We start from the raw sequence: 16,768 nt of genomic DNA on the forward strand, positions 1-16,768 counted from the left end.
AAATAAATAGAGAAATAAAAACGGACAAGGAAATACAAAAATAAATAAATACAGAAATAAATACGGACAAGGAAATACAGAAATGAATAAATAGGGAAATAAATACGGACAAGGAAATACATCAATAAATAAATAGAGAAATTAATATAAATGACAAAATAAATAAATATTATGTAAGGTTTTGTTCATTGATATTTTAATTTCGAGGTGTATTTATACATTTTTATATTTATATTCATTATTCTTTGCTAATTCGAATTCATTTATTTATTTCCTGACTTATTTATTTATTTATTTTTCGATTTGGCAGACTCGGTCCTCCATAGTAGTATGCCAGGTCCTACAAAAATATACCGCACAAATTCAGTGTAAAACCCGCCCTTCAGAAGCCTAAACTAGCCCAAATCCTAAAGTTGTCGCGTGAAAACCGCGAACCTGGCAACTATGCTAATGCATGATGATTTCGCGCATGCGCGGTTTTGGGGGAACAGGGGGACTGAATTGACCGTAACACCGAAAGTGTGCAGTGTTTCCGGAAGTTAGCTGGAAGGCTTGTTTCGCTGTCTGTGCGATTTTTGCTCAGTGTTTAAAATCATATAACAGTTTCATTTTACTACAACCAACATTTCTTTAATGCTGCTTAGGTAGCTAGCTGGACTGTTAATTTCTTGACTACTTTTCATTAGTCATTAGGTTAGGTTTTTATAGCTAAATTGACAAACGTTTTAAGTTGTAGTTTAATTCTGGAGTCAGGATGGTAACTGTCTTTGGAATCTCTTGTTAAATATATCGTGGCTTCTTAACACGAATAATATGTTTGCATTATACAGCATGAAAATCATATAGCATGAACATGAGTATGTTAGTTTGACACGCTGTCTTTATCACTGGCTTTATCTTGATACGAATAATCATGAGAATATCAGCTGTTGGTCTTTTGGCCACTCACTCACTTGTGCTCGCTGTCTGCTGCTCTTTTGTGGCGGCTGACGACGAATGGATCGATCCGTACGACATGATCAACTACGACGCCACCACAAAAACCATGAAAAAACCCAATGAGGTCAAATATCTTTTTGATACTTTTTTGAAGCCCCGACATGTTGCTCGAATGCGGATTATGAATTTATTTTGTTGAAACTACCGCTAATTGTTTATAGGCTTCCAGCTACAGTAATGTACCAACTAAAAGAAGAGGATTCATTCCAGATGATGGTCAAGTAGATCAATACCCAGACATTACACAGTGTACCAACAAGGTGGACAGGTTACAAAGAGATGTGAGTCTTTTAGGCAACATATGTATATGTGTATCTGAGAGAACCATTTTATTTATGTATACTTTTATTTAGCCTGTTCCAGGAGATCCAACATCCAGATTTTCTGACCAAAATCTTAGAAAAGTTTAGAAACCGTGTATACCTATGAGCATGCAAGACACCATATGTGAATATGTAAACCTTTTTGGGATAATATGTGTCTATCTGCTGAGAACGGAGGAATTATGCAAGAATTTTTATGGCTGTTTTCTTCATGTTTGCCGACCATGTTCAGATACAATGATGGAACCTTAATCACACTCAGTGCAAGTATTACAAATGACACGTGTGTAAACTATTGAGTTAGCCTATATAGTATCATATAGTCAGTTTGGTATAATCTGCAACGTTTTGGGTCACTGATAATATTGTCTTCATGTCTCTTCTAGCTTGAAGAGTACAAAAGGAGGCAGACTATATCCTCCCAGCAGCCAGCATGCAATCCAGTGTTCAAGCGCTTTCTCTCAAAGCTTCTAAAGGAAATTGAGAAACTCGGCTTGGTACGCTGCCACTAGAACTGTAAGTCAGTACCTCTTTGTATTTCTGTACAGCTCACCCACTGTTTATTTGAAATTGCAGCCTAGTTACGTCAGTGCCGACATGCACTACGATGCTGAAGTAAAGCTGTCCGAGCAAATGGTCGCAGAAATTCAGAAATTTCTGAAAGACGATGGAACCTGGACAACTGGGGCTCTGGATGATGCTCTGAGTCAAATACTGATCAACTTTAAACTCCATGACTACGAGGCCTGGAAATGGCGCTTTGAGGATACATTTGGTGTGGAGCTTGAAGCTGTCATTAAGGTGAAAAAAGCAGGTGGTGATGTGTGTATGTACTTTGACATGTGAACAAAACCTAATGGTAACTTTTTTAAGTTCATTTAATGAACAGAAATTAGTTGCTACAGAAGTCTGTCAGTGTAACACCTCTGTAGTTAACTGTTTTTATGCTGCTGTTTTTGTAATATATTCATATACATGTATATATTCTTATACAGGTGTCCTCCTTTATCCTGATAATTGTACTCATTATCACCACTGAGGTGTGGTCCACAGTCTCCTGGTTTCTGCAGTTTAGAAGAATGTTTGTTATATGCTTCATCATCAGTTTAGTGTGGAACTGGTTCTATCTCTACAAGGTAGAGTCTGCCTTAATCCCTTAGACTCCTTACTAGAATGCCTTGCTAACTTGTATGCTTTTAAAACATAGATCTGATTATTTTAAAATGTAATTATTATAAATACTGTATACGATAGCTATACAGATAAGTTAACATTTTCTTTTTGTAGTGTAATGAGGTACACTTGTAGCGTTTGACTTTAAATAATTATAATGTTGGCTTAATTTGTATTGCTGTTTGCCAGATCGAATTTGCTAAACATCAGGCCAATGTTGTAAAGGTGGAAGATGTGAATGACAAATGTGTTGGACTGAAAAAATTCGACTGGAAAGACAATTTCAAGGGTGAGACCTGGACCATGAATAAGTGTTCTGCCTTTGCATGGATGACATGGTGCCTGTTTAGGTAAAGCAATATGCAAAATCAACAGATCAGTCTGATACTCTGGTAGGCCAGCCCCTCAGTCTCTTACCCTGGTAGGCAGCCCCCTGTTTTTTCTCCTGTGTAGTGCTGTGTGACCAGTACTCTTAAAGAAATAGTATTTGACTTCACATGCTTCAAACATGAGCATGTATTGGCTTTCATTGTCCTAGAATAGATGGAGGTATTACCTTAATGGTACAGTCTCACACTAATGGCAATTGGATAAGAAATGTGAACCTTTATTCAAAATAGAAAAAAAGAAAAGTACAAATTTACTGTCACATGTATTTAGCATCGTCTGAATATCTTCTTAGAGTGGTTTCGGACCACGTGGACTCTTCAGGACGATCCTTGTCAGCAATACTACGAAGTTCTCATGGTGAACCCCATCTTGCTGGTGCCTCCAACCAAGGTTCATGCTGTTTTGTTACCCTGTTTACGTATTCGTACAGAAACAATACTACATGACATACAAACCTGATTTTTCTGTCTTCATAGGCCATCAGTGTTACCATCACCTCATTCTTTACAGACCCTCTGAAGCAGATTGGACATGGCATTAGTGAATTTCTCAGAGCCTTGCTGAAAGACCTGCCTGTCCACCTGCAAATACCTGTGCTTCTCACTGTTGTGCTCAGTATCGTGGTAAGAAGTGATCAAACATTGCTGATTGGCTTTGTCTTTAACTGCAACAATAGCAATAACTATTATTTCCATTAAGTTTCCTCAAATAAAAATAAGTGCTTACTCTGTTCATGGACCACTGTAAGGTGTGACGATGCATTTTCAACAGTCAACAGCTTGTCCTGCATACTTGTTTTTGTCAAGCTGTTTCCTTTCAGCACAACTGCAAAATACACACTCCTCTTGACCTCCTCAGGTGTTTGTGTATGTCAGTGCCCAAGCAGCTGTCCATCATGCTGTTGCAAGGCCACTGCGAGGTGGGCGAGGTGACCCTCCACCCCCTGCTGTGCAACAGCCTACTCGCCCTCTGCTGAGGGAGCAGAAGGAGGAGGAGGACAGGGACCCCTGGGCACAAGGGGACGCTGATCGCACCCTGCAGCCCAGACCAGACCCACGCCAGGAGGGTAGCGCCATAAGTCCGATGCAAAATCAAGGGAACAGCAGGCCTGAGGTTCAGCAAAGGAGACACGTTAGACCCAACGAAACGATGCAGAGGGTGTACGTGGAAACCTTGCGGAATGCGGACGACCTGTACAGCGGTGACGAGACAGACATTTGGCAGGTGGACAGGGCTGAAGGGTCATCTCAGCCCCAAGAGAGTGAGCTTCTCAACGGAGATGTGGCAGAGGAGGGAAATAAGACATCAACACACACATCGATGAAGCCAGAGCTCTCAAAACCTGCACCCAAGGAGCCAAGTGCTAAAAGCGATGATGCTGAAAACCAAACGACGAGAGTTGTAAGTATTCGTAATGATAATGCTGTAAGTGTTAGGTTTGTTGTTTTTTGTCTCTCGAATAATTAGGAAGCCCATGGCTCTAACAAAGAGCAGAGTAGAGAAGTGCAATGTGAAGCCAACCACATGGTAGATTTAATGGTAGATGTTCAATAACCAAAACAATAGGCAGAATCCAACAGGAGATATAGTCTAAAAGGAAATTTGATTATTCAGTAATCCAATAGGCTGTTCAAACTGAGCAAACTAAATGGACAGCGAGGATCTAAAACTCTGAGGTCTGAGTATAAAAATGAAAAATGTGACAACCAAAGGAAACACACTATATAAAAAATGCTCAGAATTGCTCAAAAAAGCAATAAGCAATACCTCAAAAAAAAAAAAAACATTTCAAGGACACAACAGGGACAGTAAATATATTCAAAGGGAATCAAATGTATAAGATATTAAGATGGGTGAGCTAATTTCCTGGTGAAGGTTCCCTCTGGTGCCTGGAGAGGGAAGCATGATGATGGCATTGCCTCATTTTGCATCATTACATTTGATATATTTTACATATTTTATAGATATGTTGTGTGTTTGTTATAGTATCTTGTAGCATGTTGCAGTTCACACATTGCTGATTGCATTATGTGGCCTCAAACACTGTCTGGTTGGTCACGGTCCCAGAGCTCCTGTGTCTCGCCTATGTCATATTTCTATACCATCATTGTGTCCTTTTTCCTTGCTGTTTAACTATATCAAAACATGTATGTTTTGTCTTATTGTTTCATTATTATGTTTTTTGTGCTGTTTTGTAGTTGGATGAATCAACAACTGTCTTGGGAGCAGCGTCCAAAAAGGAAAATGTGGAAACTATTGGGACGCCAGTCCAAAAAACGGTTCAGTTTTAGAACCAGCTGTTTCTCATATTCATTCTCATATGACTCACCCCCAGATACAGGACAAACCTGGGTATATATTTGGGAATTGCATATGAAGGCAATAGGGTGGCTAAAGGAACCGCAGACAACCGCATGGCGGACCATACAGTAGGGAACTGGAATGAAAACAAAACAAATCGCGTGGCACTCAACACCATGGGAACCGGGGGATGATGCCAAAGGGTGAATCCACAGAGGGTCAGGCTGACTTCATGTGCCAGAAAACATTTACTGCAAGTGATTTGCAAATTGCAATTATCTTACAATGATCCGGAGGTTCCCTGTTTACAAATCTTTTTTAGGATGATTAATGCTGGAATATCTCTTTAAAGTTATTCCTGAAATAAATAAAATTTTCCATGATATTAAATTTTTTTTGACCACCTGTATGTTTTAGCTTCCTTAGTGGCCTACACCAGTGGTTCCCAAACTTTTTCTGCCGTGCCCCCCTTTAGTAGATGAGAATATTTTTGCACCCCCCCTATATTGACTAGGGATGCACCGATTCACGTTTTTCACTTCCGATACCCATTCAGGGTTGCAACTACATACTTTCTGAGGTGTATGCAAACATACTATCGGCGCCCCCCGCACTCCACCCCCCACCCCCACTAACTCAGCAAATAATTTTCTGGCATCGATTTGGCGCCCCCTCTAGTGCAGCGCCCCTATGGGCCGCATACGCTGCATACCCCCTTTTTGCGCCACTGTACCCATTCATATATCTGAGGCTTAGTATCGGCCGATACTGATCCGATACCAATGTGATAGAGTAAAACAGTGCTGAATCGACTTAAAACATTTAATTTAAACACAGACATACTGAATTACAAGTTTATTGAAAACTCTGCACCACTATAGCACACTTAAACACATAAAAGCATGTAAAAACAACACAACTTGCATTTGTTCAGTCAGTGCAATTATGAATATAACATTGAATGTAAAATAATACCAAAGAACCTGAAACAGACAAAAACAATAGGTTCACAACTTTGGTCAAACATGAAAAAAATAAACTGCAAGAAACCTTTGAAATGGTTCAAGAATTCTAAATATCATTTAAAATAAATAAGGAGATGAAATAAGAGAAACAGCAATACCTATGCGGCTAGTTTGCTAGCGCAGACATCACGCAGAGCACAAAGCATATAACGGCCAGAAATATGTGTACTGTCTCTTTAAGGGAGCGAGTTGAGCGCGCGTATGGAATATTGTTTTTTTTTGGCTTTCTGCCGTAGACCGACTCAGACCACTGCTCTTTATTTTATTTCTGTAAGTAACGCATTCAATTCACCTCTCCTCTGTGTGCTTCGTGTTTCGCTCGTCTGTTAACTGTCCAAGTTCACTGTTCCGGGACAGAGTGGATATTTAAGGTTGAACTAACTCCGAAAAGCGTTACAAGCATAGAATTAGACTGATTATATCTGTTTTTATGAATCGGTCACATTGTCACCGATACCCGATCTAGAATTTTTTCAGATATTAATATCGGAATCGGTGCATCAATAATATTGACATATGTGCACATGTTTTACTTCCAAGCTCCGCGCCCCCCCTGTAATGGCTCCGCGCCCCACCTAGGGGGCGCGCCCGCCACTTTGGGAACCACTGGCCTACACGATGAACAGTCCGCCGGGCTAAGTTTTGTAACCACAGGGGGCGCTATTTCACAGTACTGTATCTGTTCACACACACGAGCTCTTCACGAACGCTCCGTAAACGCTGATGCGCTTCTTTTTCTCGTTTTGCTGCTGTCCGCGTTCCAAAAGATGACAGACGCTTGTATTTACACTTTATCGTCTCTTAATTACATAAATGTACTTAAAGAGGAATGTTTACAGCATTTTACACGTGCCGACATTTGAGTAGTCTGGCTTACCATCCCTTCACTTTTACAAAATAATAATAAAATAATAATAATACATTTTATTTATAAAGCACCTTTCATGAGACCCAAGGACACTGTACAATAAAAAATTAATAAAAATGTTACTATAAAATAATAAAGTACCAGCAAATGATTACATAAACAATTGCTCGCCCATGCTAGCTGATATAGATGAGTTTTCAGACTGATTTTGAATGACGGTAATGACTGACAGGTACGTAACTTTAACGGGAGATCATTCCAGAGTTCCAGAGACACTAAAAGCCCTGTCAACTAGAGTATACATTTTTGCAGATGGAACTGTTAAATGATGTGAGTTAGAGGAGCGTAAAGTGCGTGTCGGAATATAATTCTCTAAAAGGCTAGCCAGGTATGAGGGGGCAAGGCCATGACGAGATTTAAAAACCAGTACCAGTATTTTATACTGGACTCGCAACTGTACTGGCAGCCAGTGAAGATCCCTCAACACTGGTGTAATGTGTTCCCGAGATCTTTCATGGGTCAATACCCTGGCTGCAGCGTTTTGGACAATAAAAATAAAAACCATGAATGGGATGGACAGGTGAGCTTTTTAACTGGTGTCACCAATTCTGACGGCTGCCAACGGAATATGTGACCCCACTGAATAGTACATTTCGTTTTTCAAATAGAATTGTTCTTAGGAAAAACTATAAAAAATAAGGAATTTTCTTCCTTTCAGTGCAATTCTGTTTTTCTTAAATAAACAGTGTAAAAAAATCACTCAACACAACTTATAATAAAATCTTCTGAGGTAGAGGGACGAGAAACCACAATACAACAAAATTAACACACTACAACAAATACTGTAAACTATTAAAGTCTTTTTTCAAGTCGAACAATACAAGAAAATAATACAAAGAATAAGGAATTTCTTCCCTTCAGTGCACTTCTGGCTTTAAACAAAATAAAAACAATAAGTGAAAATTAAATAAAGTATAAATAAAGAAAGATTACGTGAAGGGCCAACTGCTACACTGTTGAGAACAAAGGATGAGAGGTTTTTAAGAACAGTATCATGTTCACATTTTTGGGTTTCAGTTAACTTAAGTGTTTACCTGCAAGCAATTGTCAGTTTACTGTAAAACACTAAGAAAAAACCTTTTAAATAATCAAATGGTTCACAAATTATTAGCTGGCTCATTAGCTCTCATTTTAAAACTGAGCAATAAAAGTGTGCAGTTGCTTTCTAACATATTTATATGAAACTATATATTACATTTTCCCATTGATGTAGAAAGTGGGCGCGTTGCATGACGGGATACAGTACACCACGACGAGGCTTTGAATATTCTGGTTGCATACTGCATACTGATTTGGGGCCCAATCAGTACGCAAGTATGTAGTAGGCTTTTTCGAATTTTAGTACATATTTACATCATAGTACAGTCTGTATGACGTACTTCTAAGACAAACAAAGCATAATTTATATCCCATTAGGAGTCTGTTCTGCTGGATAAGGATCATTTACAGGTCTAACTCTGAATACGTACATTTACCTCTACAGAGAGTGAATTTGGTGAATCACCAGTACAGACAAAGATCAGAGTATCTGATAAATGCACTGGAAAAGGCTACTGGATAGGAATAACATACACAATAATATTTGCAATGTAATTCTAACATGTTTCAATTATTTTTTTCACTTAATAGGATTGTATTTCAATTTATCCCCAGAGATGGAGGTTATGAAGGCCCCAAGAACATCACTAGCAGTCAGGCAAAATGAAAAACTAGGGCAACAAGTCGCTCAGCATTTTCAGTTTTCAAAGGTCCAAGAGAAACACATTGTCATATAGTGTCAACACTAATTGGGAATGGGTTGACTGGGGTCATGCTTTGGGACATGTGCTCCCTTGAATTCCAAGTTCGTTTTCCAGGTGTACGGTCTGGGGGCAACACAGTGGGAGATATTCGACAGAACGACAAAAGCACTTGTGAAAGATGTTCTCAAAGGAGAAAATTCTTTGGTTTTCACTTGTGGAGTTACCAGTGGTGGAATAACGTTTACGTTTTTAGGTGAGGTTTTGTTTATGTGAGGTCTTGTCACGCAGCACAGCTCTTCTGCAATATAAAGGCATATTGCATGTTTTTCCCTCTTGATTTTTAAGGCCCGGAAGCTGATGGGGGGGATTCTGCTCACTCACTATTTTCTGACGTGTTTCTGTGGCCATGAAAAAGCCTGCATGATAGTTAACATCAACCAGTGTGCTTCTATGTACAATGAAACCCTAAACATCTTCAGATTTTCTGCAGTGTCTCAAAAGGTCAGTCAGGCTACGGCATCCTCCACCACCTCCACACTTGCGTCGTCTTATTCATAGCAACCCCCACCACCTCCACACTGAGTAGCTGCAGAATAGCAGATTAGCATCTGTTGTTGGAGAAAGAAGGAGCTAAAATGAGACTAGAAATACTTAAGAATGTAATCAACAAAACTCTTAGTGGCTTGGCAGCCACTAGTCCTGCTGACGACACCACCAAAATGATTATCACGGTAATATACCTCAGTGACCTATACCTGTAATCAGAACATCTTTTGTTTTGGTGACCTCTTTTATTTATATGATAGCCAGGTAGTTTCTGTTTCTGTCGTTTAGTCCAAAATGGAGTGTCTGGACGGGATGACGGAAGTGTTGCAGGACAACCTGGCTGAGATAAAGCGAGATGCTGAGGTGACGCACACGTGTCTGGGGAACACAACCAGGTCCCCTGGGGTGGTCAAAAGCCCGAGGGCACTCCTGGACAAAATAGTGGAGGAACTTCTTGCAGGGTTCGTACGGTCATGAAAAACCTGGAAAAGTTATGGAATTTGAAAATAGCAATTTCCAGGCCTGGATAAGTTTTGGAAAAATAAAAAATACTCAAATGTTTTGGAAAAGTCATGGAAATTTGCTTGACACAATAAATGTATGTTGTTCTGATAACCGGAAGAAAAAATTAATAAATATAATATAGCCATTTTTTTTCATTGTGCGGACCGCTAACGTAACTTCACACATTAGTTCACTGCGTTAGCGTCGGACTCCAAGCGGAGCTGTAGATTGTACTTTGATGTAAATCAGCATAATGCTGGTAAATGCCGATTAAACAATGACTGCTTCAGTTGGACAAATACAAGCTATGGCTTGTGAAAGACAAGGACACGGGGCGTGCAAAATGTGCACGGTTAACGATGGGGTTAGAGACTGAAAAGTCCGTCATAAAGCAGTTTTCGTCGTTAAGCGCGACCCTAGATTTAGATACGTTTTGATCGTAAACACAGTATAGAAAAAAAACTAACGATGTCCTCGTGCGTACAACGCGAGAAAGAGCGATCGTGTTGCCGAGATGGGCTGCAGTGGAGCCTGTGCTGCCTCAGCTTATCGTACACAACACTCCACAACACTCCACTGTGCTGCCACTGCTCCTCCGTGCACGCGCGAAATAAAAAAAAAAGTAGGTCGTACAGTTGTGATCAAATTTATTCAACCCCCACTGAAATAAAGTGTTTTGGCCAGTTTGACATTGATTTTGATCATTTCAGTCATCTTATTTACAATTATATCAAAGAGGCACTTATAAATTAGACAAACATAACATAATATTTATGATGGAATAATCACAAATGTCTTTACTGTGCTCACATCATTATCAGTTTTATTCAACCCCCTAGTGACATTATTTTTTAGTACTTAGTACAACATCCTTTTCCAGTTATGACAGCTTTCAAGCGTGAAGCATAGCTTGACACAAGTGTCTTGCAGCGACCTATGGGTATCTTAGCCCATTCTTCATGGGCAAAAGCCTCCAGTTCAGTCACATTCTTAGGCTTGCGCACTGCAACTGCCTTCTTTAGGTCCCACCAGAGGTTCTCAATTGGATTTAAGTCTGGTGATTGCGATGGCCACTCTAGAATGTTCCAGCCTTTCATGTTCAACCATGCTCTAGTGGACTTGGATGTGTGCTTCGGATCATTGTCCTGTTGGAAGGTCCAACGTCTCCCAAGCCGCAGGTTTGTGACTGACTCCATCACATTTTCCTCCAAGATCTCCTGGTACTGAAGGGAATTCATGGTACCCTGCACACGTTGAAGCTTTCCTGTACCATTAGAAGCAAAACAGCCCCAAAGCATAATTGACCCCCCGCCATGCTTCACAGTAGGCAAGGTGTTCTTTTGTTCATAAGCCTGGTTCTTCCTTCTCCAAACATAGCGCTGGTCCATTATCCCAAACAGTTCTAATTTAGTTTCATCTGACCACAGTACACTGTTCCAAAACCTTTGTGGCTTGTCCACATGACTTTTGGCATACTGCAATCGACTTTTCTTGTTCTTTGGAGTCAGCAAGGGGGTGCGTCTGGACGTTCTGGCATGGAGGTCTTCGTTATGCAGTGCGCGCCTTATTGTCTGAGCTGAAACTTCAGTGCCCACATCTGACAGGTCTTTTTTCAGTTCCTTAGCAGTCACGCGGAGATTTTTCTCCACATTACGCTTCAGGTAGCGCACAGCAGTCGCGGTCAGGATCTTCTTTCTGCCACGACCAGGTAACGTTTCCACTGTGCCCTTTAACTTGAACTTGCGAATGATACTTCCGATAGTGTCTCTTGGAATATTTAACAACTTCGCAATCTTTTTATATCCATTGCCATTCTTGTGAAGAGCAATAACCTCTTCTCTTGTCTTCTGGGACCATTCTCTTGCCTTCACCATGCTTGGAAACACACCAGTAGATGTCTAGAAGGAGCTGAGTATCACAGTCCTTTTAAATCTGCCTAATTGGTGCTTATCATGCTTGATTGCTGCTCGTTGACATCCACAGATGTTTTCAATACCTGATGGAAAACACTGGAATGAACCTCTGTTCTTAGGAGTGGTAGCCGTAAAGGGGTTGAATAATTGTGTCAATGAAGAAATCACAAAAAGGCCATTTAATACTTTATGACAAAAAAAATTGATGCTATCTTAGTTGCATTTAGTTCTTTAACAAGTCCTTGTAAGATTTCATTATGAACACAATTACAAATGTGCACTGAATTCCATAAAACCCTTCGCAGCATTGGGGGTTGAATAAATTTGATCACAACTGTAACTCCGGTTTATATTGATATTGAAAATACGGTAAATGTTTATTTTTTCAATTAAACCACGTGGCTTGTCATTAATTTATGATATACTGTGGAATTTTGGCCTGGATTTTTTCTTATTTTTCATGTCTACACATATGTTTAGAGAATGTATAGTCATTAAAATTTGCCTCAAAGTCATGGAAAAGTCATGGAAAAGTCATGGAAATTGATTGTCAAAAAAGTGTATGAACCCTGTTCTTGAACGCCAGAAGCTCCTGGGCACCAAAACTGAAGGTGCGTTTCCTCGCTCTGGTGAACTTCGAAGCACGCTGGTGTTTTGCCTGTCTGACTGAAGTGTCGACCTCATTTCAGAAATGGAAACAGTGCTCACAAAAACCTGCGACCAGCTACTGGAAGCCCACAAGGTTGGTCTTGTGCACAGCATAATGTGTCATTACACATTATAATAGCATTTCTATGTGTTTACTAACCCCTTTCTGCAGCCGGTCAGCGTGGATGCTGCCCTGAAACATCTCTCCGTGGAGATATGAGATGTGGTTCTCCTGCAGCAGATGGGCACATCAGCTCTTCATTTTATCCCAGTCATCACACATCTGCGTCTCCAGCCTGTAACCATACCATACAAACTGCTGTGCTGATACTGTGTTCGGCCAACCGTTTCATCTTTTTCCTGGCAAATCGTCATGAGCTCCTTATACTTCACAACCTGATTCTCATAATTCTATGAGAAAAATAATTAATAAACAAACCACGGGGTAAAAAAAAATCAACATGGCAGGCAGAGTGGGTGGCATTAAACCTAATGCGTCGGATCACCCTGTCGTCCCCCTTAAGGTCACGGCCCTGACTGGAGGCGTCTAGGAGCTGAGAGGGAAGCGACATGACACGGAGGGGGAGAGGGACTGAGCTCTCAGCGCCCTGTGGAGTCAAGAGCAAATCATAGTGCAGCCGAGGACTGTGAGCGCCGTTCATTCAGTCTGGTGATCTTTCAAACAGGCTTCCTGCGTGTTTTCTCATTGCTTTTTCCATGTCGTCCACATGAGCAAGTTTGGTCACAACAAACTCTCCAGAAATACCAAGAGATGTGTCAGCATGAGCACTTTAACACAAACATCCCACAGTGCAGCAGTACTAGTGCTGAGACCTTGAGAAGGAGCTGATGATTGTAGAGACGCCTTCTGCTTTAGACCTCTTGAGCCGGTGCTGTCATGCAGTGTGCTCTAGTATGTGAAATAAGGGAAGAAAACCTCAGCTGGCGTTTGATCTTTTTATAGCTTACATTTTGGATTATTTGTATCACCTGTATGAAAATCTTGGTAAGGTATTTGTCTGTGTCCATTTCCTTTTTGCACCATTAACTTAACCACACATTTACATTATTTATACTGAACATATGTAAATTGCAGAGTGATATGATTTGCTTGTAATTTGAACGCAAAAGAGGAAGTATGGGGATAAATATATACCTAAAAGTATCTTCGCCTAAATTACTCAGTATTAATAATTATTAATACTCAGGTACAAAGAATTGTATTTTTTGTGATAGAGTTTATGCTAATGTATGTTTCTGCACCATAACTGCGATTAGACACTGTATTCCATTTTACACTGACCTGAATTTGTGAAGATTAAACCAATACATTAAAATGTGCAGAAACCTCACTGATTAACAATGAATATGTACTCTTTAAGATCAAAATATAAATTTCATTTTGAAATATAATTATTAAATTTTGATAATAATAACGTGCAATCATTCCAAACTAATAATTACAGTACTCAATTAAATGTATAAAGATATGATATGATATGCTACATCCACAGCAATTTAATGGATAGGACTGCAGCGGAACCTTGTTCCTCAATTCAGTTTCCCGGATGGCGAGACTGACATCACGCTGCTCAGCCAATAGAAGCGGTCCCGCTAAGCTAAGCCTCAACTCTAGCCTGGTACGGAGCAGGTTAGTTCAAACGTATATGTTGCTGTAGTAACAGCACGTGACAGATATGCAAATCACGTTTTTAAAGCAGGACGCAGTATTTATTTTAATCTATAGGCCCTTTTCACACTTCCGCATTTTTTCTTCCGGAAGCTCTCGTTGCAGGGTAAAGTTACTTCCGTTACACATTAAACAATGGCAGAGTCCAATAACAAGAGCTTTTGCAGTGCACCAGGGTGCTCGATCTCGAAGCAAAAACAGTCGTATCTCAGTTTCTATGGTTTTCCGGCTGACGACGAGCAGAAAAGAAAATGGGTTTGTGCAATTAGGAGGGATGAAGGGGAAAACTTTGTGATACGGAGCATCTTTGTGTGTAGCCAGCATTTCACTGCTGCAGACTACATAGCAGGAAGCTCGCGGCTAAAAGTTGGTGCTGTTCCCTGTTACTGTTACTGTTCCCAGTACTGTTACTGTTCCCAGCCGGTTTCAGTGGAACAGTTGCTGTCCGCGTTTGAAAGATCAAGCTCTCGGCTGGGAGTACACGTACGTCCGCTAGCATCTAGCTGTTACCCGCTAGCATCTAGCCCCGGTTCGCTAGCTTCTAGCCCCGGTCCGCTAGCATCTAGCCCCGGTTCGCTAGCATCTAGCCCCGGTTCGCTAGCATCTAGCTCCGGTTCGCTAGCTTTTAGCTTCGGTTTGCTAGCTTTTAGCTCCGGTTCGCTAGCTTTTAGCTCCGGTTCGCTAGCTTCTAGCCGTCATCCGATAGCTTCTAGCCCCGGTTCGCTAGCATCTAGCCCCGGTCCGATAGCATCTAGCCCCGGTCCGATAGCATCTAGCCCTGGTTCGCTAGCATCTAGCCCCGGTTCGCTAGCATCTAGCCCCGGTTCGCTAGCATCTAGCTTCGGTTCGCTAGCTTTTAGCTCCGGTTCGCTAGCTTTTAGCTCCGGTTTGCTAGCTTCTAGCCCCGGTTCGCTAGCTTCTAGCCCCGGTTCGCTAGCTTCTAGCCGTCATCCGATAGCTTCTAGCCCCGGTTCGCTAGCTTCTAGCCGTCATCCGATAGCTTCTAGCCCCGGTTCGCTAGCTTCTACCCGTGATCCGATAGCTTCTAGCCCCGGTTCGCTAGCTTCTACCCGTGATCCGATAGCTTCTAGCCCCGGTTCGCTAGCATCTAGCTGTGATCCGATAACTTCTAGCCCCGGTTCGCTAGCATCTAGCCGTGATCCGATAGCTTCTAGCCCCGATCCGATAGCTTCTAGCCCCGGTTCGCTAGCTTCTAGCCGTGATCCGATAGCATCTAGCTAGAAAAGAGCAAGCTCTCGGCTGGCAGTACACCACGAACATCTACTAGTCGAGAGTTTGCTCTTTCAAATGCGGACAGCAACTGTTCCACTGAAACGGCTCTGAAACTAGTTGTGATCCGCTAGCATCCAGCTCTGCTCGGTAGCATCCAGCTCTGACCATCACTCTGCTGTCGACTATATTGGACACTGAATAAACAATAACACGTAATAACTTGGTGTGTGTCATGAACTTTATTGATACTGATGTAAACCAGACAATCAATAGCTGACGTCCCTTGGCTTGCTAAAGCTGGGCGTACACTGTACGATATTTTAAATCGTGTACTCAGCTCCAGCTCAAACTACGACTAAATCGCAGGGAGAGTCGGCTCGTGGAGCTGCTTCAACAGTGAGATACTCTCACGAGGAGCGATTTGAATTTCAAACATGTTTGATATTCTTGCGACGCTGCGATTTCTGATCGAGAGTTGGTCGTGAGGTGTGAATCGCTCCTCGTTTACCTGTGTAAACTATACGATGCACGACACGCGATTGAGCTGAAACTCAGCCCGATCGCAAAAATAGACGCACGAGTGAAAAATCGGCTGAAAATGGGCCAAAAATCACAGTGTACGCCCAGCTTAACCTAGCTAGATATTGTTAACTAAAGCTGTCAGTATCATTTGTAATATAATATATATCATAATAATATAGACTGTTTTACCACTCCGTAGGATGACTAATGGAACCAGCTATACCTTAAATAATAGTTAGTTACCTAGCTAGTGCTAGCTGGTGTCAGCTTACCCTGGTATAAGTGAATAAATTATTCTACAAACAATTTGTAGCCTCTATTTAACTTGGAACCGTTCGTTGTTGAATGTTCTCCAACAATACTGGAAACGTATTTAAAATTCAGTCTCGGCAGCGACGACAGGGATGAAGTAAACACACGCTCCATGCTGAGGTGAATTGACAACAACTATCTTCTGCGAGTACCGGAACTTGTTTTACCCGGCGGTGACGTATTTCCGTTTTGTTGTGAAAAGGGCCTATTGATTACAGGACACACGATTATAAAGGAGTGCGTGTATAAAACATAGTGTGTGTATAAAACACATATAGTATATAAACCTAAAATGTTTATGTATTTTTTTTACTTTTTACCCCAGACCCGAAGATCAAACAGGAATAAAAAAATCACTCACGCACAGTCACTCTCATTGAAAATGAATGACTTCCGGTCGCCGTGTCGCTCTCGTCGCCGACGACGAGGATGAACGTCCGCTGTGGTATCCTGCAGATCCCCGACGGAACATCAACTATCTGTGTATTGTTTTGACGACATTTCCAGTCTATGATCACG

At 41.2% G+C, this 16,768-nt stretch overlaps 1 protein-coding gene and 2 long non-coding RNA genes across 4 annotated transcripts; 2 read left to right on the forward strand and 1 right to left on the reverse strand.

Annotated features, from left to right (window-relative positions):
• The first annotated feature begins 448 nt into the window (after positions 1-448).
• clcc1 (chloride channel CLIC-like 1) lies at positions 449-7,138 on the forward strand. The gene is made up of 10 exons (XM_077024319.1): positions 449-1,063; positions 1,161-1,280; positions 1,709-1,819; positions 1,899-2,123; positions 2,318-2,458; positions 2,685-2,784; positions 3,178-3,275; positions 3,362-3,508; positions 3,744-4,286; positions 5,084-7,138. Exons 1-10 carry the CDS (start codon positions 914-916, stop codon positions 5,174-5,176), a joined length of 1,728 nt encoding a protein of 575 aa, XP_076880434.1. The 5' UTR covers positions 449-913; the 3' UTR covers positions 5,177-7,138.
• Positions 7,139-7,919: 781 nt separating this feature from the next.
• Positions 7,920-16,712, reverse strand: LOC143528568 (uncharacterized). 2 transcript variants are annotated; one of them, XR_013134491.1, is made up of 3 exons: positions 16,611-16,712; positions 12,653-12,788; positions 7,920-9,489 (listed from the first exon to the last, which is right to left on the reverse strand). It is a non-coding gene; the product is annotated as an uncharacterized LOC143528568 (long non-coding RNA). The 2 variants fall into 2 exon arrangements; XR_013134492.1 differs by lacking the exon at positions 16,611-16,712 and having other exon boundaries at positions 12,653-12,912.
• Positions 12,417-13,848, forward strand: LOC143528566 (uncharacterized). The gene is made up of 3 exons (XR_013134490.1): positions 12,417-12,455; positions 12,534-12,586; positions 12,665-13,848. It is a non-coding gene; the product is annotated as an uncharacterized LOC143528566 (long non-coding RNA).
• Positions 16,713-16,768: the final 56 nt, after the last annotated feature.

This window comes from Brachyhypopomus gauderio, chromosome 12 (assembly GCF_052324685.1).
Source record: "Brachyhypopomus gauderio isolate BG-103 chromosome 12, BGAUD_0.2, whole genome shotgun sequence".
Classification (NCBI taxonomy): Eukaryota; Metazoa; Chordata; class Actinopteri; order Gymnotiformes; family Hypopomidae; genus Brachyhypopomus; species Brachyhypopomus gauderio.